The sequence below is a fragment of the Narcine bancroftii genome, chromosome 5 (assembly GCF_036971445.1).
Source record: "Narcine bancroftii isolate sNarBan1 chromosome 5, sNarBan1.hap1, whole genome shotgun sequence".
NCBI lineage: Eukaryota > Metazoa > Chordata > Chondrichthyes > Torpediniformes > Narcinidae > Narcine > Narcine bancroftii.
Window position 1 is genome coordinate 52079851 of NC_091473.1, and position 27728 is coordinate 52107578.

Genomic DNA, 27728 nt, shown 5'->3' on the forward strand with positions numbered 1-27728 from the left:
ACTAATGGCCCCTCTATTACAGATAAATTCCTTCTATGGGTCAACCTTAAGGCATACTTGAGAGGCCAGATAATTGGGTACACAAGGACAGTTAAGAAAAATTATATGAGGGAGGTAGAGGAATTGGAAAAAGACATTACCCAATTTAGAGAAGGATTTTCAGAAATCAGGCTTAGAAGACCACTATAGAGCTCTTACAAACAAGAAATTGGAATACAATACTCTTCAGACATATAGTATGGAAAAGGCCCTTATGCGGTCGAGGCAAAAGAATTATGCATTGGGGAAAAGAGCTCACAAGGTCCTCGCCTGGCAGTTAAGGGCAGAACAAGACTCTAGAACAATCAATACACACAGAGAATGGCCAGATCTCATATAAATCAAAGGAAATTAATGAGACCTTCAGAGAATTTTATGAAGGACTGTATAAATCTGAATTGACTGGAGATTCTAATTGAATGGATGAGTTTCTGGCCAGATTAGATCTCCGAAATTTCAACCAGAGGAGTAGGAGGGACTAGACCTTCCTCTTACAGAGGAAGAGCTGGGGAAAGCATTGAGTGCGCTACAAGCTGGCAAGTCTCCAGGGGAGGACAGATTTCCACCTAAGTTCTATTGTGAAGTTAAGGATTTACTTTATATATGCAGGTGATGGATCAGGCTGGGAAAACACAGATCCTCTCAGAATCTTTTACAATGATGATTGTAATGATGATCTTGAAGAAAGGTAAAAATCCACTTTTGCCTTCTTCTTATAGACCAATTTCCCTGCTGAATACCGATTAAAAGATCCTTTCCAAGGCCCTAGCAAACAGATTGGCATTGTATTTATCAAAATTAATAAACAAAGACCAGACAAGGTTTGTGCAAGAGAGGCAAGCAGTGGATAACATAGACAGAGTGTAGAGAGTAATGCATCTGGCACAAATTAGAAACGAGAAGGGATTGGCTGTTTCCTTGGATGCAGAGAAGGCTTTTGATAGACTGGAGTGGGAATTTTTATTTAAAGTGCTGAAGAAGGTTGGGTTAGGGTTATACCATGTGCCCAAGGCAAAGATTACAACTAATAGACAAATCTCTTCAGCTTTCCCACTTACCAGATCTAGTAGACAAGGGTGCCTGCTATCACCAGCTCCCTTTATGCTAGCAATGGAACCACTGGCTGAGGCCATTCACCAAAATCCAGACATTAAAGGTTATAGAGTGGGCCAGTAGGAGCACAACATCAACTTATTTGCTGATGACATGCTGGTGTATCTGACACACCCTGTGACTTCTTTGCCTCGACTGCATGTTGTATTGGAGGACTATGGGAAACTCTCTGGGTATAAGATCAATTGGGGAAAAAGTGAGGTGATCCCACTCACCGAGGGGAATTATAGCCAACTTAAAGAAAATAGTAATTTAAAGTGGCCACAGGAGGGGATTAAATACCTCGGAGTTAATATTGATGGCAATTTAAACAACTTATACAAGTTAAATTATGCCCCTTTGCTGGAAAGAGTCGAGGAGGATTTAAATAGATGGATGTCCCTGCCCATAACATTAGTGAGCAAGGTTAACTGCATCAAAATGAATGTGTTGCCAAGACTCCAGTATCTTTTCCAGACTTTGCCTGTGCCTTTACCCCAGGGTTTCTTCAAACAGCTGCTACACAAGGTCGGAATATTTCTATGGAATGGTAAGGTGGCAAGGGTCTCTATGGGAAAATTAACATGGGACTACAGTCTAGGCGGATTGAGGATGCTAGACTTTAAAAAATACTATTGGGCAGCCTAGTCGAGATACATCACCTCTTTCTTCCAGGGAGGAGATCTAACATCCTGGGCACAAATTGATCTGCACCTGGTGGGCGAGAAGATGGCAGAGGACTTTATTTATAAATGGGATGCTAAATTACTGTCAGGAAAGAAGGGCAGCCCCATATTAAAACAAGTGATTAATATCTGGAACAAAATTAACCAATATTTGAACATCAAATTGGGTCTGTCCCCAAAATCACCACTGACTCCTAATAAATTAGTTCCATTAACGGTGGGTAACAAGATCCTGGTCACCTGGCACCATAGTGGCATTAGGTTCATAGAGGACTGTTACGAGAAGGTGCAATTAATGTTGTTTGAGCAACTCAAAAATAAATATGATTTGTCAAATCAGACATTCCACTGCTATCTTCAAATAAGAAGGGGGAATGGAAAGAAATTCATTTCTGCAATGTATTTCCTGCTCCAATCAGATGGACCCAGTCTGAGCCGCCATAGATCGAGAGAAAGATGGGAGTCGGACTTGGGTACTATAATTGAGAGGGATGCTGGTCCAACTTATGCTGGGACTGCATGACCATAGTCATCAATGCAAGGTACAGGTTGGTGCAGTATAATTTCTTGCACCAGCTGTATCTAACGCCGCAGAAAATAAACAGGCCAAAACCAGAACTCTTGGACCAATGTTTCAGATGCGGCATAGTGACTGGGACATTCATGCACACAACCTGGTCATGTGCCAAGGTGAAGTCCTTTTGGGAAGAACTAGGATAAGTACTAGAGAAAATCATATGTAAACGATTCCCACAGGACCTAGAGTTGTTCCTGCTGGGAAACATAATGAACATAAGGCTTACAATGAAGCTGCCCAAATTTCAAATCCAATTTGTGTTAATCGCATTGGCAGTAGCCAGGAAGTGCATTACGGTGACGTGTAAGTCCGACTCTAGGCTTAGTATCAAATGATGGAATGTGGAAATACAGAGCTGTGTTCCCCTGGAGAAAATAACTTATAACCTGAGAAACAAATACGGTACCTTTTGTAATATCTGGCAGCCATACATGCACTACATCGGTCCATGGCGGTGATTGGTTTCCCAGGTTCCTTGTTGCGGCTTCCTCTCCCTTGCACTGATCCCGATCAAGGAAAGTCAAGAATGAATATTGGCCCAGAGGCCGCCCACTGAGCTGCGACAATCCTTGTCTCTTATTTATTATTTATTTTCATGTTAAAATTTTGTCGTTTTTGGTCAAAGTTTGAGTGATCATTTTGTTTTATGTGTTGGGGGGAAGGGGCAGGTTGGTAGAGACATGGGCTTGTCAATGAATATATGTATATTTGAATGTGAACTGCTATTGTTGGCAGGACTTTGTATATGGCCGTACAAGCTTGTGTGAAAATATAAATAAAATATTCAAAAAAGAAGGCAGCTAACATCACAACGGACCCCATCATCCTGGTCACAACCTTTTCTCACTGCTGCCTTCAGGCTAAAGGTATAGAAGCCTGAAGACCAGCACCACTTGATTCAAGAATAGTTTCTTTCCAACAGGTATCAGAGTCTACAATATCCCCATAGTACCTTAACTTGAATTATAAACTACCATGTGCAAAGTAAGAGACCTTAAATGAGTCTCTGATTGAGTTTGTTGTTTAGGAGTCTGATGGTGGAGGGGTAGCAACTGTTCCTAAACCTGGTAGTATTAGTCTTGTGGCACCTACTGTATACCTCTTTCCTGATGGCAGTAGTGAGAACAGAGTATGGCTTGGGTGATGTGGATCCTTGATGATTGCTGTTATCCTCAATGACCAACAGTCAATGCAGGGTAGCACCACCACCCACAGGTTCCCCTCCTGATCAAACCAGTCCTTCACCATCCCTGGTCCTAAATCCTTGATCTCCCTGCTCAGCAGCACCATGGGGGCATCTTCACCAGAAAGATTACAGCAGGTCAAGAAGGCAGTTCTCTGACAATATATATATATATATATATATATATATTCAGTATTTGATGGTGGGGAGAGTTTGGCCTGTGATACCGGGGTGTCCATTACCTTTCACAGGGCTTTCCACTCAGAGGCATTGGTGTCCCCATACCAGGCCGTGATGCAGTACACTTTTAGAAAAGTTTACAAAGGTTTTCAAAGACATACCAAACCTCTAAAAACTCCTAAGGAAGTAGAGCTGCCAATATACTTTCTTCATGATGACCTTTGAGTGTTGGGTCCAGGAAAGGTCCTCCGAGGTAGTAATTCCCAGGAATTTAAATTTGTTCACCCTCTCCATCTTTGACCCTCCCATGTTCACTAGATTGTACACCTCTGGTTTTCTCTTCCTGAAGTCCACAATCAGTTCCTTTGTTCTGGTGACATTGAGTGCCATTATTCACCTTAAACCTATGCCCTCCAGTTTTCCACTTCCTTTCCCTGAGTGGTGGGGGGGGGGGGAGGAGACTTTCAATGTCAACCTTATCCAAGGCCCTCACAATTTCATAAACCTCAATATGGTCTCCCTCAGTCTCTGATGCTCCACTGAGAACAATACCAGCCTATCCAACTTATCCTTGTAACTCAGGCCCTCCCATCTCAGGAACATCTTGGTGAATCTTTTCTGCACCCTTCCGAGCCTACTTACAATCTCCTTATTGTTGGGTGACCAGAACTGTGCTCAATACTCAAGTGTGGTATCCTCAATGACCAACAGTCAATGCAGGGTAGCACCACCACCCACAGGTTCCCCTCCTGATCACACCAGTCGTTCACTATGCCTAGCCTAAACTCTTGACCTCCCTGCTCACCAGCACCATGGGTGCATCTTCACCAGAAAAATTACAGCAGGTCAAGAAGGCAGCTCACCTCTACCTTCTTGGGAGCAGTAAGGGAGAGGAAGGGGCAATAAATGCTGGCATCACTAAATGTCCCAAATAAATTCTTATTAAAATCAGTACCTGGTGGACAAATCACACTCACCTGCAAACTTGTTCAGAAACTGCTGAACCAAGGGGTTTGGCTGGGAGTGCACAAGGTGAGGTTGGAGGAAGGTCTCAGCCATATGGGGTCCAAAGAGCCTTGAGAGGGAAAATAGGATATCAAGGCATTAATGGAATGAGTGGTTGGAGAGGGGGAACTTGTTTTCCCTCGATGCGGAGGAATCTGAGTGGCTGATGGACATCTTCAGAGTTTGGAGGGAAATTCTTTGGGCAGGAACGGAAGAGATGTTTCTACTGAAGGAGATCAAATCTAAAAGCTTGTAAATACTTCATATAGACACTAACAAATGCTCTGGGAGATCAGGTTCATTGTCAGGTGTACTGAGGTACAGTGAGAAACATTGATTTGTAAGCTGTCCCGCTAACCATCCCAAAAATAGTACAGCATTAAAAATTCAGTGGAGAATTACAGACTAGAGAGGGACATCAGTGATAATAGATAATGCAGAACCTAGTGATGGGGTTCGATTTAGAACCTTGTGATGGGGGGGTGGGTGACGTAGAACCTAATGATGGGGGGGATTAATGTAGAACCTGGTGATGGGGGGGTGTAATGTAGAACTTGGTGATGGGGGGTGTAACGTAGAACCTGGTGACATGGGGTTAATGTCGAACCTGGTGTTGGAGGTGGGGGTAATGTAGAATTTATTTACGGGGGAAATATAGAACCTGGTGACAAGGGTTTAATGTAGAACTTGGTGTTGGGGGGGGGGAGTAATACAGAATTTATTTACGAGGGTAATATAGAACCTGGTGCCACCAAGAGGTCAGGGGCTGTCCATGGGTTCCACAAAGGCCGGGACTTGCCTGTAGAGCTGCTGCTTGTACTCAGGTTCATTGTCAAGCTCCAATGGCCAGCGATGATCCTCTACTAAGTGCGCCAATTGGTTTGGTTCCTTTGCCCTGGCACCCCATTGGTCAGGCTCCTGTGCTAAGGTTCCCAACTGGTCTGTCTCTTCTACTGTAGGTCCCAGTTTGTTAGTCTTGTCTACCAAGGGCTCCAATTGTTCATTCTCTTCTGCCAATGGCCCCAATTGGTTGGGCTCTTCAGCTGAGTACTCCAATTGGTTGGGCTCTTCTGCCAGGCATTTGGAATGAGAAGCCTGACCCACAGCTTTCTCTGGAGAATGACCTGCTTCACGAAACATACTGTTGTCCCCCATCATCTGAGCTTCCAGCAAGCGATGGACTTGTAACCCTGTAATAAACTGGAATATACTCCCGTAATACTTCTGGTCATATGTTCCTAAATCACCTCTGTAATATACTCCAGTGACCACATTCATATAAGGTCCTGGAGGACATGCATTCATTGACAGGGCACCCATTAATGTTGTTGAAGAGTGAGACTTAGTTCCAGAGTGGACAGGATGGTGAAGTGGCGAAGAAGGTGTACTGCACACTGCCTTCATCAGTTTTGGCACCGAGTATAAAAGTTGGGCTGTTATGTTGCATCTTTGACAAAGGGGCGGTGTGGTTAATGCCAGCTACCCAGGTTTGAATCCTGTGCTGTATGTAAGGAATTTGTATGTTCTCTCCATGTCTGCGTGGGTTTCCCCCAGTTGCTCAGGTTATAAGGTCTGTAACTATGCTGTGTGTCCAAATTTTAAAATTTAAATACAGGTTAGACTGCACATTGAGTATTGCACGCTGTCCTGGTCACCAAAGGAGGAGGTTGCAAGGCCGAGAGTGCAGAGACTCACCAGTATGTTGCCTGGACTGGACGACTCTAATTAATGGGAGGCGGGGGGGGGAGGCTAGACATTCTCCCTGGAGTGAATGAGGCTGAGGGGGGACCTGAGAGAGGTGTACAAGACACCAAGAGGAGTAGATAATGTCAGAGACCTTTCCTCATGGGAGGGTGATCAGAAACAAGATACTGTAGGTTTCAGGTGAGAGCGAGATTCAAAAGGGTTCTGAGGGAAGAGAGTGGTGGATATCTGGAACTTACTGCTGGAGGTGGTAGAATCAGATACAGTCACTGCGGTCAAGAAGCATTCAGAGAGATACTTAAATAGGCAAGGCAGTTATGGACAAGGATCTAATATAAGCTAATGGAATTAGTGGTTGGCATGGCCATGCAGGCCAAATGGCCTGCACCACCTCCATGACTTGAATCCTGTTGTGAAACTGAAACGTATCCCTGCAACGCACGACAGTAATATACTGCTGTATCACCCCTGGACAAACACGAACAGCCAGACACAGACAGGACAGAGAAAAGATTTCACTCTGAAATACATTGGGGATGGGATGTGACAAGTTTACATGGTCTGTAAACTTTAGGATGGTGCCAGTTCCCATAGTCTTCATCGTTGGTAATGGGACCAGCTCCTCAGAGGGTTCACACTTCATCAAGCATCCCAACCCAAAACATTGACTGATCATCTCTCCCCACAGATTCTGCCTGGCCCATTGAGCCCCTCCACCAGTTTACTGCTGAAGGTTCCAGCATCTGCAATTTCTTAACAATGAGCCTGGTTGGCATTGGGGTTACCTTTGAAGGAGTTGGTCTGCGGTCTGATCCTTTGGCAGTACGACAGGCGTGGATCACCTTCACGGATTCTGTCCACACCTCTGCCTTGGTCATATAACCATATAACCACTTACAGCACAGAACAGGCCAGTTCGGCCCTACTAGTCCATGCCGTAACAAATCCCCACCCTCCTAGTCCCACTGACCAGCACCCGGTCCATACCCCTCCAGTCCTCTCCTCTCCATGTAACTATCCAGTCTATCCTTAAATGTAACCAATGATCCCGCCTCGACCACGTCTGCCGGAAGCTCATTCCACATCCCCACCACCCTTTGCGTAAAGAAATTTCCCCTCATGTTCCCCTTGTAATTTTCCCCCTTCAATCTTAAACCATGCCCTCTAGTTTGAATCTCCCCCACTCTTAATTGAAAAAGCCTATCCACATTTACTTTGTCTGTCCCTTTTAAAATCTTAAACACCTCTATCAAGTCCCCCCTCAATCTTCTATGCTCCAGAGAAAAAAGCCCTAGTCTGCACAACCTTTCCCTGGTAACTCAAACCTTGAAATCCTGTCAACATTCTCGTGAACCTTCTCTGCACTCTCTCTATTTTGTTTATATCTTTCCTATAATTTGTCTGTGAATGAACTGTGGCCAGCCCAGATCAGATACAAGCTCCAGTTCCGCATCTGGAAGGATAACCATGAGCCTGTTGGGTTTTATAACAGCCTCAGAGTTTTCTCTAATTATTGAATGTACATACAGAAATTTTGTTAATTTATTCAGTAAATTATTTAGTTGATTTACCCAGCAACACAGAAGGTAGCTAACATAATCAGACTCCAACCTCCTGTCCATTGTGGACATATTTGTGAAGCGCTATCTTAAGAAGGCATAAAGGTCTCCCATCACCCTGGTTCACAATCTCTTCTCACTGCTACCTTACCAGCACCTCTAGCTTCAACAATTTTTTTCCAGCAACTATCAGGATCTTGAACCTGCCCTTATTACAATAATCAGGGTATTGCAAGCCACTTTTTGGCACTAGGATTAATGTGAGCATTTATTATCTATTTTTTTGTAATTATTATTGTCTCTTTTTAATTCACTTGAAATACACTATATTGTTATAGCTTTTCTTTCGAAGAATCTGTTCAAAAGTAGCAAACAGTAATTTCGGTGCATATGTACATTTTACACTGTGTATGACTATAAACTCTATTATAGGATCTAGGCATCAATGGCAAGGCATTGATGACATCAATGACTGTCCTACCTGCCTCTCTGGAGGTTGAAGGTGAGGTGCCTACTTGAACCTCTGCTGTTCTTCTGGGGAAGGTGCTCTGTCAATGCTGGTGGGAAGTTCAGCCGAGCACTGGATGAGGGTTCGGTGGTCTGCCAACCAAATCTCGCCATGAGACCATCCACCCCATTATCTATGACATTTTCCCCCATCCCTGACCCCCAATGTCTTTGCATCACCAACCTGGGTCCACTTGACCCAATGCCTCAGCCAGTGAAGGGTTGCCAATCAAAACCTGGAGACTACACTAAAGCCTTTAATGCAAAGGACTTGGGATTTAAAAACAGGGTGTTGATGAGGCCACAACTAGAACTTGGCACAGTTCTGCCTCCCTTCTCCAGGAAAGGAGATGGTGACATTGGAGACAATTGATAGAAGTTCACCAGGCTAATTCTGGGGATGAAAGAGCTGACCTACCAGGAGCAGCTGGAGTTTGGGTCTGCATTCCTTAGAGTTTAGAAGCATAAGGGGCGATCTTAGTCAAATGTGCAAGATCCTGAGGAGGCTGATAGGATAGATGTTCAGATGTTTTAACTAGTAGGAGAGTTAGGACAACGAGATACACATCTACAAAAAAAAAAACAGCTGGTCAATTAAAATGGAGGTTTGTACCATCGAGCATTACAGCACCGCAATAGGTGCTTCAGCCCATCTAGTCTGTGCAGAAATATCTTCTCTCTGAGGGATAGAATCTTTGGAGTTCTCTGTTCCTGAAAGGGGGTGGTGAGTGCTTTGTTGGACACATTTAATTTGGGGATGGGTAAATGTTTAAAAGATTGAGCAATAGAACTGTTCAGACAGAAACAGGCCCAACCAAGAGTTGGATTGAATTGTTTATTGTCACATCTCCCAAGATACAGTGAAAAAGTCTATTCTGCATGATATCCAGCCTGAGCTCATCGCATTTGGCCCAACTATTCCAATGCACATCTCCATCCCAATATTTTTCTCCTTAAATCATAAGGGTTGAAGGGAGAACCTAATCCGGAGTGAAGGACTGCCTCTGACACACTGGGGCATGATCCAGGAACTGCCTGTGATGGAGATGTTGAACAGGTGAGTGTGGGGGTCTGAGATGTTCCCACAAATGGTCCATACATTATCCTCGTTGCATGCACAAACTGATCCCAAGCTCCTTGTATCATGGTAGTAGCTCATAAACTCTCAAGGAATAGGATGTCCAGAGCTGGAGAAAGGTTGTCTAGAGAGACAGATCTTTTCTTTAGTCACCTGAAGATGGAGCCAAACTTGCTGCTTACCTCTATCCCTGTGAGGATTGGTGGAGAGAGCCCAGAGTTGTTCCTGATATTTAGTCTGTGCCTTATAAGAACCACTATTGTTGACTCCAGGAGATGGATAGTGAAGCCTCCATGGAATAGGAATCCCTCTGACCTTCCTTCCCAACAATATCTTGAGGGGAATGGATTGGAGTCTTTTGCCCAGTATAGGGGAATCGGAAACCAAAGAACCCATTTATGATGGGGTTGGGGGGTGGGGGAGGAGATTTATCAGGAAGCTGAGGAATGCACTGGAAGTGGTTGAGGCATGCACTATTGTAATGTTTCAGAAAATAAAACTGGACGGATACGTTGATAGAACGGATTCAGACCAAATGCGGCCAGCTGGGATTAGTGTGGGTGGAACATTTTGACCAGCGAGGGCAAGTTGGGCGAAGGGCCTGTTTTCAAACTGTGCGACTAGGTGACTGTTCATTCCACGCCTGCCTTAATTCCAATGGTATTCCCATTGGGATGGCAAGTTTCCAACGGATTGACAGGGTCCCAACGCCTTCGCTGACATTGGATCAGAGACAGAGTCAACCACAAAGCCCAGGCAACCCTTTAATTAATCAAATTAACCCCATGCCCATGATTGAGGAAGCTATTACCTCTCTGGTAGAATCCCTTTCCCTGGTCTTGCCTCTCTTCCCAGTTGTTTGACTGACTCTGTGTTCTTTCACTCTCTTCTCCTTCCCCTTGTTTGCCATGACAACTACACTATCCTATCCTTGGATTCAAAGTAATGATTAATTAAATCAAGGAAGTGCTGAAAACTCTTTGTTCACCAGTCATGCACCATCCAACATCTACAAAAACATCAGATATTGGCCATTTAATCTGTCAAGCTTGTACTGGTATTTAATACTATGATGGCTGTTCATTTAGATTTGATCCCACCACACAGCTCTCTCTCATTACCCTCAATCTCCCAGCACCTCATTACCCTCAATCTCCCAGCACTGAGAGATGCATCTCATTCATTCAATTTACTTCAGTGAGTAGGAGAGAGGGACCAGGGGTACAGGTATGAAGTTCCCTGGCAGTGGGACACAGGCGGATAGATAGTGAAGCTGGCAAATAATAAGTTTGGCTTCATTGATCTGAGATGACGTTACGGATGAACAGGACATTGGGCAGGCCACACTTTGATATTGTGTACAGTTCTTGTCGTCCAGCCGTAGGATGATGTCATTAAGCTGGAAAGGGTGCAGAACATTTTCACCATAGTGTTCTCAGGGCTGGAGGTCTTCATTTATAAGGGGAGCCTGGATAGTCTGAGATTGTTCTCCCTGGAGCGTAGGATGCAGAGCGGGGACCTTGTAGAGAGTTATAAAATTATGAGGTGCATCGATGTGGTGAATGGTCATTGTCCTGTGATGTCTATCTGTCCAGCCATGCATTGTTCTCCTGTCCTGTGATGTGTATCCTTCAATGTGCTGTCCCAGTGTCACGCTGTCTGCCTGTCCTGCACTGCTGTCCACCCCTGCTGCACTTTGTTGTCGCCCCAGCCTGTGGTGTGTTATCTCCCTCCTGCGAGAAGTTGCGCACCTGTGTCACTGCCCCTAGGCCTGTTTAATTCCCATGAACATGTGAATCCACCAGCTCGCCTGCACAGTCCAGCCCAGGCTCTCGCAGATACCAATCAGGTTCAGGAAATGCTCGCGGGCTGCCTGTTCATCGCTCCCCACCATCAGTGCTTCTTGCAGGTAGGCAATGTCCTCAGCGCAGCTCAGTTCTGGAATCCCAGTCAGGAGCATCAGAGAGAAGAGGTTGATCAGTAGTGGGGCGTGGGCCCGGAGGCTCAGATATGCCTGAATACAGGTGTCCTGGGAACCAGAGGTCAGAGGTTACAGTGTGCGTGATGACAACAACTGTGGTGCTGCAGATAAAATGCAGCTCACAGTGGCTCAGATGTTGACAGAGAATATCCAGTCAGTTATAAGAATAATTTGGTTGCATTGGACCTGTTCCCCAAGATCCATCTGCACATGAATGCTTTTAAGTGTCCTTCCATTCACTGACTGTTCCCCTAGCATTTGACCCCACATACGCTTGTCCATAAAGCCTCCAAGAGTGACAGATAAGGGAAGCCTGGATTATCAGGAGAGTGGGTCTCTGTGGAAGGCCCATTTATAGAACACTACAACACAGAAACAGACATCGGCCCACTTAGTCTGTGCCAAACTAGTCTTCTGCCCAGTCCCATTGATTTCACTTTCCATAAGCCTCCCATCCATAAATTTCCTCTTAAATGTCAAACTTTGGCTGCATTCACCTCTTCAGCTGGCAGCTTGTTCCACACTCTCACTACTCTCTGTGAGGTTCCCCCTAATGTTCCCCCTAAACTTCACCTTTCACCCTTAACCCATGTACTCGAGTTCTTGTCTCATCTAACCTCAGTGGAAAAAGCCTGGACCCCTTTCTATACCCCTCAAATCTCCCTTCATTCTCCAACGCTGGGTATAAAGTCCTAACCTGTTTAACCTTTCCTGTAACTCAGCTCCCCAAGTCCCAGCAACATCCTCGTAAATCTTATTCTTATTGATACCCCACCATCCTATGCGGCATCTCACCTTGAACCGCTGAAAGTACAGGCTGGGTTTCCTGTTCACCCGTCCCATCACAAACAGGAAATCTGGAGTCAGGACGAAGGGCACCTGCTCCCTGTTCACCCCCAGAATCCGCTTCCTGTTCCCCAGAATGTGACCAAAGTCGATGTGGAATAAATTCCCTGTGGAAAGAGGAACAAAGGGGGAAAAAAACACAGCCTCCTGCTTTTGTATGTCTTCCAGGATGTCTCAGAGATTCATACAGCAGGGAACAGGCCCCTTGGCCCAATTTATTTATGCTGACCCCGTTGGCATTCTGGATTAATCCCATTTGCCTGCATTTGATCCATATCCTTTTAACCCTTTCTATCCATAGATTTGGCCAAATGTCTCCATGACCATAGGAGCAGAAATAGGCTATTCAGCCCATTGAGTCTACCTCACCATTTAATCATGTGCTGATCCATTTTCCCACTCAGCCCCACTGCCCAGCCTTTGCTCCATAACTTTTGATGCCCTGGGTCATCAAGAATTTATCAATCTTTGCCTTAAATACACCCAATGATCTGGCCTCCACAACTAGTTGTGGCAACAAATTCCATAGTTTACTATGGCCTGGCTTAAGAAGTTCCTCTACATCCCTCTTCTAAGTGGATACCTTTCAATCCTAAATTTGTCCTAGACTCTTCTCACCATGGGAAACAATCTTTCTACATATACTCTGTACATGCCTTTCAACATTCAAAATGTTTCAGTAAGATCCCACCTCATTCTCTTAAATTCCAATGAGAACAGGCCAAGATCTGTCAATTGCTCCTCATATGATGACCCTTCTATTCCTGGAATCATCCTTGTGAACCTCCTCTGAATCATCTCTAATGTCAGCATATCCTTTCTTAAACAAGGAGCCTAAAACTGCTCACAATACACCAAGAGAGGTCTCATCTGTGCTTTAGAAAGCCTCAACATTATTCCCTGATCTTCTATTCTATAGAATATTTGCCTTCCTCACCACCAGACAACTAACCTAATATTCTGCATGAGATTCCCAGGACCCTTTGCATCTGAATAAATTCAATTTTCTCCCCATTTAGAAAATAATCTGCCCATTCATTTTTTTTCTACCCATAACCGTACCCTTTTCTGAATGCTGTAATTGTGCCCAATTCCACAGCTTCCTCTGGCAGCTCATTCCAGGTAGAGACCACTCTCTGAGTGAAAATGTTTACCCTTAAGTCCTTTTTAAATGCTTCCCCTCTCAATTTAAACTGATGCTCCCTAGTTCTAGAACCATCCACCCTGGGAATAGACTGTGTTCATTCACTTTATCCATGCCCCTCAATATTTCATAAACCTCCATAAGTTTACCATTCAGCCTTCTACACTCCAGGGAATGAAACCCCACCCTATCCAACCTCTCCCTATAATGTGACCCCTCCAGTTTCAGTGAATCTCTCTGCATACCTTTATGTAGCTGGACAACCAGAACTCCACCCAAAACTCCTAGTGTGGTCTCACCTCACCTTCACTTTTCTATGTGATCAATAAACTCACAAAACCACGAATAAACTCACCAACAAACTCACCAACCCACCACCAAACCCATGGCGTAACAACCAAACAACTCAGCCATCAATCAACCCATGAATCAGAACCCACTGATGGTGAGTGGCCTTGTGGTGGTTGAGAGGGGTGGGGTTGAGGCCTGATCCTTGTTTTATGACATCAGTGGTAAGGCCATTTCTGCCCAAACCCTTTTTCGCCGGGTGGGAGCTGAGATGAATCAGTGATATCATGGCCTGTTGTCAGGTGACAAATCTGATAATGTTGGTGTTCAATGAGATGGAACAAGGTTTCACATCCCAGTAACTAGGAATTTGCATATAATCTGTCAGAGTAAAGAACTGTAACTTGGGTAGAATTGACTACAAAATCTATGTTAATCCTTCCACTTCTTGAACCTCCCTCATGAGAAGGAACCTGCCATCCGTTCCTCATGGTCTCAGCCTGAGATTCTCTCCCTGAACCTCTGCCTATTTCCTCCTCAACCCCTATTAGGTTGGTTGGTTCCCTCTCTCTGGGAGTGATGAGTATCCACCAACTGCCTCACCAGAGGTGGCAGGATCCCAGAAGTCGAGTCATCTTTTTCAGGTAGTCTATCACATGGCTATAGATCCTCGCAGAGCTCACTGTTGAGATAGGCACTTGGTGATACCACAGGGTTCAACCGAGGGGCTATAAGACCCTGGAGCATTGAGGGTGGTCTTCCCAAGTTTAACTGCAACCTAATCCAAGATAAAATGTTGGGAGCTTTCTCTGGATTGGAAATCTCATCTGGATAGAGTGTGGATGATGGGATTCATTGGAGCATTCCAGGTTCAGATCTACGAGGTCCAAGGGTAGAGAACAAAGGCGGAAATCAATGGAAGTGGCTGGACAATCTATACCTGACGTGATAGTGCAGGGGTTCAGGGATCATACCTTGCTCTGTTATCATGATGTTGTCGTTGTGGCGGTCACCGATGCCCAGAACATAGGTAGCCACGCAGTAACCTGCGCACGACGTGACAAAGGTCTCCATCGCATGGTAATACTGGACAGCAGAGGTGGTCAGTCAGGTCAGACTGAGGCACGAGTAATCCCCAGACCCCACTGACCCACGGAGAGGGAACAAGGGGCTGAGGGAGGAGGAGTTTGAGGGAATGTGGGAAGGTCTGAGAGAAAACAAGGGTCGCAGGGTGTGAGAGTTCAGGGGTCAGAGAGAAAAGGGATGGAGAGTCTGGGGTACGGAGGTCGAGGGACCAAGGGTTGGAGAAAAAGTTTGGTGGGGATCTGGCTGGAGTGAGAGGGAGAGGGTCCAGGGTGTTGGAGGGAGAGGTCCAAAGTCCAGAGTGGGTTGGAGGAATGGGGTCCAGGGACAGAGGAGAGGGTCCAGGAGGAGGTCAGAGGGAGAGGGTCTGTGGGGGTTTCGAGGGAGAGGGGTCAGAGGGTCCGAGTCTGCAGGGGTCGGGGGTCTCACCACTTCCTCCACTGGTAGCTTGGCCCTCAGCCAGTCATGTAGCGCATCGTTCTTGAAGGCCCCTCCATTGCCGCCCTTCATCCGTTGCATAGCTGCGATGGTCACTGCATTCTGCACTGCCTGGATAATCCCTGGACCACACACAGAGAGCGTGACCGATGGAGAGCTTCACCACAGCATTACCCCATCCATACCCTGGCTTCTGTGGCAGGCACCCTCCCCCATCTCCTCGGCAATTGAAATCCCCCTCCAAGCTGCAGGGAAGGTAAGCAGCAGACAGCATGTGACAGGGTGCATCTGGGTCAGAGGGTAGGGAGTGGTGCAGTACCTTCTCAAGGAGATGGTGTGAGGGGCAGAGCTGAGAGGACATGGAACACAGGCAATCCCTTCCCATGGCAGGGAAATGCCTAGGTCCATGCACAGTTTACTTGCACCAGCACAAGAGAGATCTGGCAGCAACATCTGCTCCAGTGCAGGTGGGATCAAGCAGTTATATCTGCATCTGAACTGCCTCAACAACCTCCAGTGGTCAGGTATCAAACAAGTTTACAACTCTGAGTGAAATGTCTCCGTATCTCAGTTCTAAATGGCTTCCCCCTTATCCTTAGTCTGTGATACCTTTTACTGGACTTCTCCAACAACTGAAACATTCTTCCTGCATCTCACCAGAATAGGCCTGACAAAGTTTTATACATTTCACTGAGATCTCCTCTCATTCATCTAAATTCCATTGAGTGTAACCCTATAGATGACCCTTGAACTGAATGGCTTGCGATGGGTTCCATCAGTGTGAAGGAGCTGTACCCTGACAGGAAGCGACAGGGCAAGGCAGGGAGAGGGTCCAGGCACTGCAGTGAGGAGGCATTGACAAGAAAATTATCAGCCGGTGAGCCTGAAGTCAATAGAAGGTAAATTATTGGAAGGTGTCCTAACACATCGGATCTACAAGTATTTGGATAGCCAGGGAATGATTACGGATAGTCAGCATGGCATTGTGTGTGATAGATCATGTTGAAAGGTTATCAGGAAAGTTCATGAAGGCTGTGGATATTGTCTACAAGGACTTCAGGAAGGCTTTTGACAAAGTTCCCAATGGGAGGTTAGTCAGGAAGTTTCAGACGCTCGGTATTCATGTTGGGGAAGTAAACAGGATTCAATATTGGTAGTCAAGGTCACTCGGCCCTTCGAACAGCTCAGCATTGACTTAAAGGGCCCCCTGCCTTCCACGAACAAGAACGTCTACTTCCTCTCAGTCTTAGATGAATACTCCCATTTTCCCTTCTCCATCCTTTGCCCTGATACCTCCACAGCCACCGTTATCAAGGCATTGATGCAGATCTTTACCATGTTTGGATACCCAGCATTCATCCAGTGATCGGGGGTCTGGCTTTATGAGTGAGGAGCTGCACCAGTACCTGATAGCGTGAGGCATTGCAGCTAGTCACACGACTAGCTACAACCCCAAGGGCAACAGGCAGGTGGAGCGTGAAAATTGAGTCACCTGGAAGGTAGTCCTCCTGGCCCTGAGGTCGAAAGGCTGGTCCGTTAATTACTGGCAAGAGACCTCCCTGGGGCATTCCACACCATACCGTCACTCTTGTGCACGGCTACCATTCAGAACCCTTATTTTCTCATTCTCTAGGAAATCGGCGACTGGGGTATCCCTCCCAACATGGCTCCTGTCTCTGAGACTGGTACTCCTCCGCAAACACGTGTGGACCCACAACTGACCCCACCCGGTCGAGAAGGTGCTCCTTCTCCATTCGAACCCAAACTACACCTATATCAGGTACCCCAATGGGCGTGAGGACGCCATCTCAACCAGGGATCTGGCACCAGCAGGGGCCCCACCCCCCTAATACCACGAGTACCCCACCCAACCTCACCACTACAGGTGCCCTTAGCCCACCCAGGATTCACCAGAAGCCAATCTCCTTCCTCCGCCTCTCCAGAGGGGCCCACTCCTCGTGGACCAGACCCGCCCAGCCACCCCCTCAGTGCCAGACACCATCCCACCTATACTGCCGCATGCCCCGGCCATCCTGGGCCCAGCTGACCCTCAGGCAAACCCGCCCTTGCCGAACTTTGACCAGGAGACAACCTTGCGATGGTCTCAGAGGCACTGATGGCCGCCGGTCTGCCTAAACTTAGAAGATACAATCTGGCGCCATTTCACATCCGCCCCTGCAGGACTTAGTTTAAGAAGGGTGTGTATGTAGTGATACAACTATCAGCCTACTGCAGGGGGCGACCTTTGTACCTGCAGGAAGACTGCCTGGGAACTGACTCCCCCTGGCCAGCTGTCAATCAACCAACCTGGATATAGACCTTGAGCCGGCCCCTCCTGGGCCAGTCACACGTGGAACCATCAAGACTGAAACTGGTATACAAGATTTTAAGTGGATTAAAGCCTGTAGTACAGTCGTTCTGTGTTTTGTGCCTGCTTCCTGCATCACAGTGCACCACAACATGCATCTCTCAAATTTGCTTTAGGAAACACAAAAGGTCCTCAGATGCAAGAGAGAGGGAAAGAATATTACCAATGTTGTATCCAGTGGCGATGCAGCCGTAAGGAATCAGGTTCAGATTGAGTGAGTTCTCCTGCCAGATGGAATTCATTATCACCAGAGTCTGTGAGTCAGAGAGCAAAAGTCAGTAATACATGTAAAGGGCTGTTGGACAGTGGGGAGGGGTGGGGGGGTGGGGGTGGAATGTGGGACAGTGGGAGGGAGTGAGAAGACAAGAAACTGATCCTGCCCTCAACCTCCCTTTGAGGTGCCAGGATTTAGAGATGCTCCCCTCTGGGAGTGTAAGCAAAGGGCAGAGGGTGAAGCACAGGCAAAGGGCAAGGGGTGTAATACAGGCAGTGGGGTCGTGAAGCCATCATATCTCCTGCAGCACTGACTCCAAGGTCAGGTGTAGACTGTGACGGCTTCCTTCACTGAACATGCTGCTCTCCACTTAGGTGCAGAGTCAGATCCACAGTCAGACAGCTCAGAACAGGCCCCTTGGCCCAACTCGTCCATGCCAACCACCAGGCCTTCCGGGCTGGTCCCATACACCTGCATTTGGTCCAGAACCTTCCAAACCTTCCTGCCCATACCCATCTCCAAATGTGAAAAAGTTGCCCATAGGCCTCTCTTAAATCTTTCCCCTCTCACCTTAAACTAATGTGCCCCAGTTCTCGAATCATCTACCGTGGGAAAAAGACTCTGAAGTTTCACTTTATCCATGTTCCTCATGATTTTATAAACTTCTTTCTTTTTTGCTCTAGGGAATAAAGACCCTGCCAATCTAACCTCTCTCTGTAACTCAACTCCTCCAGACCTGACAACATTCTGGTGAATCTCCTATACATCTTTTCTCATCTATTGATGTTATTCCCATAGCTGGGCGACTAGAACAATGCACAGTACTGTGTGGTCCCACCAGTGCCTTGTACAGCTGAATCATGAGGTCCCAACATCTGTACTCTATATCCCATCTGATGAATAAAAACATACCAAAGCACCTTCATTTTCAAGGAACTCTGCTCAGCAGCAATCCAGGGCCCTACCATTCACTATGCAAGTCCTGCCCTGGTTTGTCTTCCCAAAGCGTAACAGCTCACACTTGTCAGCATTAAATTCCATTTGCCACTCCTTGGCCCATTTTCCCAATTGATCTAGATTCTATGTAAACTTCGATATCCTTCCTCACTGACCACTGCCCCACCAATGCTGGTGTTATCTTCAAATTTAATTACCTTGCCATCCAAATCGATAATATGGATGAAAAACGGTGGACCCAACCCCACTTTGAGGAACACCACTGGTCACAGGCGTCCAATCAGGAATGCATCGGTCCAACACTACCCTCTGTATCCTTCCGCTGAGCAAGTTTAGGATCCATTGGGCTAGCTCATCTTGATCACTAATGATCAACTTCCCTGTGGGACCTTGTCATGGCTTTGCTAAAGTCTATATGTAAGCAACATTGATTTCTCTGTCCTCATCAATCCTCTTCGCCAGATTCGTGAGACATGACCTACCACACACGAATCCACACTGACTCCCTGCAATCAGTCCCAGGCTCTCCAATGTCGTTGGATCCTATCCTTCAGAATCCCCTCCAGCAATTTCCCAACCATTCACACTAGGCTGTTGTTCCCCGCCTTGCCGTCCTTTTTAAATAACAACACAACATCACTCCCTCCAGTGTCCCAGCACTTCACCTGAGGCTGGAGATGATATCAGTATCTCAGCAAGGTCTCCACAGCTTCTTCCCCATGTTAGACCATAGGATAATTGAGCAGAAATACGCTCTTCAGCCCATCAAGTCTGCCCCTGCCATTTAATCATGAGCCAATACATTTTCCCACTCAGCCCCATTTTGTCCGGCCTTTTCCCCATAACTTTTGATGCTCTGATTAAAGAAGAACCTAACAATCTCTAACTTAAGCACACCCAATGACCTCGCCTCCACAGCCACTAGGGGCAACAAATTCAACAGATTTTCCACCCTCTGCTGAAGAAATTCCTCCGCATCTCTCGTTTAAGTGGACACCCTTCACTGTTCCCACAAGGGGCGAGGATTCATCCATTCTAATATATAAGGCTATGGAGACATAGAACACTACAACACAATACAGGTCCTTCAGCCCTCGATGAGCCGAAACCTCCTCCCAGGGACTGTGTACATGGGTGTAAAAGGAATGCAAAACCAGGAACAGTCCCAGGAGAGGAGGGCATTGAGGTGGAGAAAACACTGAGGCCATGCTGACCAGTGCTGGTGTATATATGTTATGTTCCTATTTCAGTCTCACTATTCCCTTCTTCCCCATCCCCTCCCATTCTTCCTGTCCTCACTTGATCCCTCATGCCGACATCCCCCCTCTCCTGCAGGTTTACCTGGAACTTCAGCCAGAGCTAGGGGTCGCAGATGCAGGTGTTCGAGTGGTGTCCACATAGACGTACCTGGAGGATGAGCATGTCCTGGCGCAGGTCATCACCATGTTTGAAGATGATGCCGATCGGTTGGCAGGGTGCCCCGGTGGGGTCAGGGCAGGTAAACTCCAACCAAAGGGGTTTCTTCTTCGAGGCCATAACCTTACAGCGATCGAGCTGTGGAGGGGCAGCAGCATGCCAATTAGACGGTGCCCTTCATGCCCTGACCCATTCCCGGGAATCACTCTAAACTTTGCAGGTCAGAGAGGGGCGGTGTCAACACCCAGATCTCTGAGATGGGTGACTGGAATAAGACAGGGCACAGATAGGAAGATGGAGATGAGGGTGGGAATTTACTATCGGAGATGCTCCCTCAGCATCCCTCCCAAACTGAGGAGCTCCCTCACCATGCCTCCCACACTAAGGAGCTCCCTCACTGTGCCTCCCATGCTGAGGAGTTCCTTCACTGTGCCTCCCACACTGAGGAGCTCCGTCACTGTGCCTCCCATACTGAGGAGCTCTCTCACCATGCCTCCCATATTGAGGAGCTCCCTCACTGTACCTCCCACACTGAGGTGCTCCCTCACCATGCCTCCCAAACTGAGGAGCTCCCTCACTGTGCCTCCCATACTGAGGAGCTCTCTCACACTGCCGTCTACAGAGGAACTACCTCACTGTGTCTCCCACATTGAGAACTCCCTCAGAACTGCCCCCACCCCCACAGAGCTCCCACCCACAGTGAAGAGCTCCCTCCCAGAGTGCCACCCAACACCACCCCACCCCACAGTGTTAGCCCCTACTCACCAGGATGCGACCGGCCCGGATGTGTGGGTCGTATGGAGTGACAAACTCCTCGGGTAAGTCCTCCCTCTGCAGGAGTTCCTGCAGCAGAGTGGCAGCTGCAATGGACAGAGGTGTTGGTGGGGAGCTTCAGCCTCCCAGCCTCCCTTCCCACATCTCCTCCTCCACTCTCTACCTGTCTTTCCTCCAATACCTTCTCTCCTCCACCCACTCCCCACCCCACCTCTCCCCTTCCCCATGCCTCTACCCAATGCCGCTCCCCTTTCCACATTTGCATCTACCCCCACCTCCACCCACTCTCCTCCCCTCTATTTATGCTCCTCAACACCCTCCCCTCTCATCCACTTCATTGACACCCTCCCTCCTCGACACCCTCCCCTCCTTGACAACCATGGTTCCCCTCTATCTCCTCCTCCACACCCACTCCCTTCCACCTCTCTTCCACTCCCACCCATTCCCCCCACACCCTCCCTTCCACACTCATTCTATTTCCCACCCCTTCCCCACATCTCCTCTGCTCTCACCTTCAATGCCCACCCTTCTTCCCTCACCCCTGCTTCCTCAGCAACCCTTTCCGCTACAAACAAGCCCTTCAGCCCAACTCATCTGCGGTGATCCAGATAGCATCCTGGACAAGCCCCATCTGCTTGTATTTGGTCCATAGAGCATTACAGCAGTGTAGGCCCTTCAGCCCAAGACATTGTGCTGACCTATATAAATCTACTCCACAAAAAACTATTCCACCCCTACACCTATAACCCTGTAAATTTCTTATCCTTCCAACCCAGTAATCTGACTCTGAATGCTGTAATTGCACCCACTTCTACAGCTTCCTCTTGCATCCTGTTTCAGGTATGGATCACTGCCTGAGGACCACCTCCCTAGCTCCCCCTTACCTGCTCCCCACTCACCTACACCCTTCAGTTCCAGAGTCATCGCCTGTGCAATGTCTCCCCTCAGCCTCTGATGCTCCAGGGAATGAAGACCCAATCTGTCCAACATCTCCCTGTAACTCAGTCCCCCCCCCCCCCCCCCCCCAGTCTCAGCAACATCCTGGAGAATCTCCCCTGCACCCCCTCCAACATTGCTTCCCAAAACCGTGTGAGGGGAAGGCTGACCATTGGGGGGGATGTCACCCTTCTCAGGGATGGCCGACTTGATGCTGGTGGCCACGCGGCTGAGGGTGGTGACCAGATGAACCTGTTGCTGGAAGCTCTCCAGCATGGCACGGCCACACCCCATCAGATAGGCCTCTAGGACCACGGCATATCGGTCGGAGAACAGGGGCGAGCTCATCACCTCGCTGCGACAGTACCAGAAGAAGAAATGGCCAATCCTCTTACTCTGCAGGAGAGACGAAGGAAGTGCTAATTCAATGGAGAAACTATATAATTGCTCGATGGTCCCAGATCTCAGAGGCAGCGACATGGACAATGCATAGGTTGAGCCCACAGTCAGGACCCATTCCCAGGGAGGGCTGAGGGCAGTGGGAGGGGTAGTTGTGAGGAAGGGTCACACTGTGGGTGCAGCTGCTGATGAGTTAAGTTCTGCTGTCTCCAACTATGAGGTTCAAGGAATTAGTTGGCAGTCTGCCAGGTTGGATTTATTCCACTGTGAAACTACTTTCATTTGCCTAATTTGCTCATTAAAAGTTTAACATTGGTGACTCCACTGCCGGTTCATCACTAATTAGCTTAGTGGTCAGTTGTTGATGACTTTTCAGTGATGTCCTGAAGACCTGGGAAACTTGGCCTCACCTTTGAAGCGTTTGGGAGACTGGTGAATTGCCAGGGAGTCAGCTCGTGAAACATCTGGGGATTTCTGTTTATCGTCTGGATAAAGAACTCACATCTCGGACTCACTTTTTGACATGGGGAATACGAGATGGTGTGCTCTGAGGAGGACCGAGTTAGCACAACTTCAACATGAGACTTGCCCTCTCCTGTTGTGGACTATTGTTTTATAAAGTGGTCTTGTGTGTTTGTTTTTCATAAATATGTCAGATACGTCTTCCAAAAGACCCGGGCCCTTCAGGAGTCATGCTGGCCCAGTGAACTTAATGACCCCTGCTGCCAGGAATTCTAACACATCACTGGAATACGAGAGTGCAGTCATGATACTTGTCCCCAGCCATCACGTTTGGAAAATGCACAAAGACAATGGTGGGGAGTGATGGGACCCTGGCAGTGTGTGGGAGTGGGAGCACCCTTGTGGGGGTGAGGGCACAGTTGGTTTAGTATTCATGGGACTGGGACCAATGGATGCAGTGAGAGGGGAATGGGAGACCTGTGGGTGCAGTGTGTGGGGGAGGGGAGACCTGTGGGTGGAGCGTGGGGGAATGGGCACCCATTGGTGCAGTCTGCAGCCTGCCCTAGTTACCACTCACCTTCAGCGCACGACCAATCAGGAACCTTGCCAAGCTGCTGTCGTGATATGGCTCGAACTTCAGGGCCTGGAGTGCAAACAGACAATGCTATGAAGTTGTTCAGACCATGTGTCTTCTGCTAGTCCACCAGCATATCATCTTCTCCCTTAGGTCAGGGGATAGCTGGTTTTGGGCCTCACGATGGGCCAGTGGGAGGTGATTCTGGCCAATTGAAGCCTCCATCCAGGATGGGAGGTAAGGACTGGGTGTGAAGAGGGCTAGGGCATGAGAGGGGAGGAGAGCGAGAGTGGAGGGGTGGATGGGCAGAGTGTAAGGGAGTAGAGAGGGGTGAGGAGAGGGCGAAGAATGGGGTGTGCTGTGGGAGCAGGAGGAGGGGGTGTAGGGCAGGCGTAAGTGCCTAGGGCAAGGGGGTGGGTGAGGGGATGTAGGGCAGGGGCGAGGACGAGCAGGTGCTGGGGATAGGCCTGTCCTGAGGGTGGGAGGGGATGAAGCTGGGAGGTTGAAAGGGGTGGCTGGAGTGGGGGGGGGAAGGGGGGGAAGGGGGGTGAAGCTATGGGGTTGGGGGAATGAAGCTTGGGGGGGGGTGGGAGGCCTGTAGCCAGGGTAGGGGGGTGGGAGGTGGCTGAAGCTGGGAGGTTGGGGGGTGGCCAGAGTCTGGGGGGGGGGTTGAAGCCAGGGGTTTGGAGGGGGGGTGAAGCCAGGGGGTGGGGGTTAATAGAAGGGAAGTGAAGCTGGGGACTGGGGGTGGGTGGGAGTCAGTCACGGTCCTGGTGCTGCCTGACCCTCACCTGCACCAGTTGCAACAGGTACTGGAGCAGCTGCTCAGTGCCCAGAGCCTCCAGCCGCCGCACAGCCAGTGAGCGCACCCCCTGGTCTCCAAAGCTGGCTTCCAGCAGCTGCAGGGCCACAGCCAAGTCCAGCTCCTGGGGCTCCCAGCTCTGCAGCAGCCAGTGCACTTCCTGCACCGCTTGCCAGTTGGCCCAGCACACTGAGCCCAGAAAAGTGGGCAGCGACTGGCTGTAGCGGCCGCACTGCTCCCGGAATCCCTTCAGCAGCTTCTGTTGTGGAATTTCCCATTCTCCGTGTGGCTGATGCCTGCCGGGGGCCGAGCTCTTTGGTAAGGCCACTGGGCACCTGTAGGTGTCGAGCACAATGCAGATGGCAGCTGAGTTCTCCAGCTCGGGGTTGTTCTTGCAGGAGAGCTGGTCCAGGCGGTGGGACAGCTGAGCCTCATTGGGGCTGGGGCAGGGCCACATGTGGAGCAGGCAGTGCCCCTGCCGCAGCAGCCAATGGTGGTCGATCAGCAGTAGGCTGACCAAATGCAGGGGCCTGCCCTTGCCCTGCAGCTCCAGCTCCTCGGTGCTGTACACTGACAGACTGAGCCTGCAACCCCATGGCAGGTCCCTCACCAGCAGCGGGAAGTCCAGCCAGGTGTTCCACAGGACCTCCTGAGCCAGAGGTTTGGGCAGCGAGGTCACGGAGGACAGGACACGGGTGCCGTGGAGCACCGAGGCCTTGATGCACACATGGGACGGGTTCCGGACCGGCACGGTGGGGAAGTCCAGGCCCAGCAGCTTGACGCGGAAGGGGTGGGCACAGTCCCACAGCGAGAGCACCCTGACCTCCTCCTCGCTGCCTATCCCCCACAGGGGCCCAGTAGCGAGGCCCAAGCCCTCGTCCACCAGTGGCCAGTCCGGGATGGTCACCTCATCATCTTCCACAGCTGGCGGCCTCACAAGCACCAGGCGCAGCTCCTCCTTGTTCTTGAGGCAGTGGCGGACCCAGGAGAAGTGGAGTAGCGGCTGGTTCCATGTTAGGTACTCCTCACGGCTGCACACCTTCAGCACCAGTCCCTCGGCCAAGGCTGCACCCCTCTCTGCCACCTTCTGGGCATAGGCCTGGACCACCTGGTCTGGAGTGTGCGAGGCACTGACCTTCATCTTCCTGTAGCTGCACCCATGATGGATGGCCACTACCAGCGGCTTGGTGGCTTGGGCCAGCAGAGCCTCGGAGAGAGGGCTGGAGTCCAGGCAAGGCTCCATAGCATAGGCCATGCTATCACGGTGCAGGATCTCCGCTTGCCTGACTGCGGCCAGCCTCCTGCGGGCTGAGTTTAGCTCGCTTTGCAGACTGGTCACGCTGGCCTGAAGATCTAGGCCGATCAGTGTGCTCAGGCCGCTCTGTGCCTCCTCAGGTCTGAGCTCCATGTAGATGAGGCCCTTCTCCAAGCCCAGAGCCCTCCAGTAGCTCAGCGCATCCAGCATGAGCAGGGGCTGGTTATCATCGAAGATCTCATACCAGGTGGGTCCCTGGCAGTAGAACAGACGGAAGGCGTCAGGGCTGCTCTGCTGGTAGGTGCCAGGGCTGCAGCTTTTGTTGGCTGCTTTCATCCAGGCAAGCAGACGGAGTGACCTCACCGTGCCACTGACTGGCAGCTCCAGGGTGACCACTTCACTCTGCCCATCTATCGGGCAGGGTGTAGGCAGGGCACAGGTGAGGAGCAGGGTGCCGCGGTTTGTGAGAGGTCTCATGGTGTCTGGCTCTCTGTCCTTATCTACCACCAGGCCACGCTCCTCCTCATCTGCCACCAGTCCATGTTCTTCCATGTTTACCACCATTCCACGTTCCTCCTTGTCCACCACTGGCCCACAGTCCTCCTCATTCACCACTGGCCCACACTCCTCCATGTCCACCACTGGCCCATGGTCCTCCTCATCCATCACTGGTCCACGGTCTTCCATGTACACCACCAGCTCACGCTGCTCAATGTCTACCCTGCAGGGAAGGAGGAGAGAAAGTTTAGCAGCAATCGAGCAATTTTCCCCCACCCACCCCTGGCTTGTACGGATAGCAGGGTGAGGACAGGCCTGGAGCATTTGACCCTCACATCTCAGGGTCAGACACAGAGTGATGCTCCCTCTGCACCATCCCAACACCGACTCTCAGGGCTGGTACAGAAGAGTAGTTCGAGATCAGATCCATTAATCAGAACTGTGATGGAGCAGCATCCACAGGTGGGTGAGTGTCACGATATCCACCAACACTACCTGGGGTTGTTCAGCCCCCACCCTCCCCTAAACTCTCTACACTCACCCACTTTCCCCCACCCTCCTCTTCCCCTATCCCTCCCCAATTCCTCCACCATTCCCCTGCCCCAACCCTCCTTTGTTCCCTTCAACCTCCCCTTCCCCATCCCTCCGTCACCACACCCCTCCCTCTCCTTTCCCTTCCCTCTCGCTCCTTCCCCATATTATCCCACCCCTCTCTGACCTCCTTCCTACTTATCCTCCATTACTCCCTTCCTCTTCCACTCCCGCCCCACTGTGATCTCAATGGGTAATGCCTACACAATGCACCAGTTCCTCACCCTAGTTACTCCTGAACTCACCCCCCACCCACAACCAACCATCCCTAACCAACCCCCTGAATCCATCTCTCCGTCCAGCCAACCCTGAACCTGAACCTTCCTCCCCCTGGAACCACCCCACCCTGAGCCCTCCCCTCCCGGATCCCTACCCCATCCAGAACCCATCTCTCTCTGATCCCACCTCCCCCTTCAAACCCATCAGCAAAGGGAAGACCACCACCCACAGGTTCCCCTACAGATCACATACTGTCCTGACATGGAAATCTATTACCAGTCCTTCACCATCTCTGGGTCAAACCCCTGGGCCTCCCTCCCCACCAGCACTATGGCAGCGCCTTCACCAGAGGGACAGCAATGGCTCAAGGAGGAGGCTCATCCCCATCTTCTCAGGAGAGGGCAGGGAGGGGCAGTAACCACTGGCTTCAGATTAGTACTGAAATCAAAGGGTTTTTAACAGTGTGGGGTGCCCTGCATGGTGGGTGCTGCTCAGAGCAGATCATTCTGCACCACGTACCTGGCTGAAGAACAGCTGAATAAATCAGAGTGAGCACAGGCCTGTGCTGGTGAGGATCACATCTGCTGCTGTCTCTCTCACTGTCGGAACTAGAGATCACAGCACTTCCCCAGAATCCAGTATCGCCTCAGGCTGCCAGTGAGCAGAGAAGTGGGCTGGGTAGCAATGTGTGTCAGGTGCTGGGTTGGTGTTTGTGCAGAGATTGTTCCATCAGTCCAGGTGTTGTTGTTATTCTGCATTTCCCCATTCGACTTCCACCAGTTTGCCAGCACAAGGCAGTGATTAAATCTCAGTACTTCACTCTCCCTTCCATCTGGGATCCAACTGCCTGTAATACCTGAGAACTAGACTTAA

At 49.4% G+C, this 27728-nt stretch overlaps 1 protein-coding gene across 1 annotated transcript; it reads right to left on the reverse strand.

The window, feature by feature from the left end:
- Positions 1-9256: 9256 nt before the first annotated feature.
- Positions 9257-27498, reverse strand: LOC138763387 (phosphatidylinositol 4,5-bisphosphate 3-kinase catalytic subunit gamma isoform-like). Its single transcript, XM_069937464.1, has 11 exons — positions 27375-27498; positions 24282-26268; positions 23494-23559; positions 22226-22451; positions 21111-21205; positions 20337-20483; positions 17922-18012; positions 15382-15512; positions 14844-14955; positions 12387-12544; positions 9257-11639 (listed from the first exon to the last, which is right to left on the reverse strand). The coding sequence occupies exons 2-11, from the start codon at positions 26232-26234 to the stop codon at positions 11376-11378; spliced, it is 3243 nt and encodes a 1080-aa protein (XP_069793565.1). The 5' UTR covers positions 26235-26268; positions 27375-27498; the 3' UTR covers positions 9257-11375.
- Between the last annotated feature and the right edge of the window lie 230 nt (positions 27499-27728).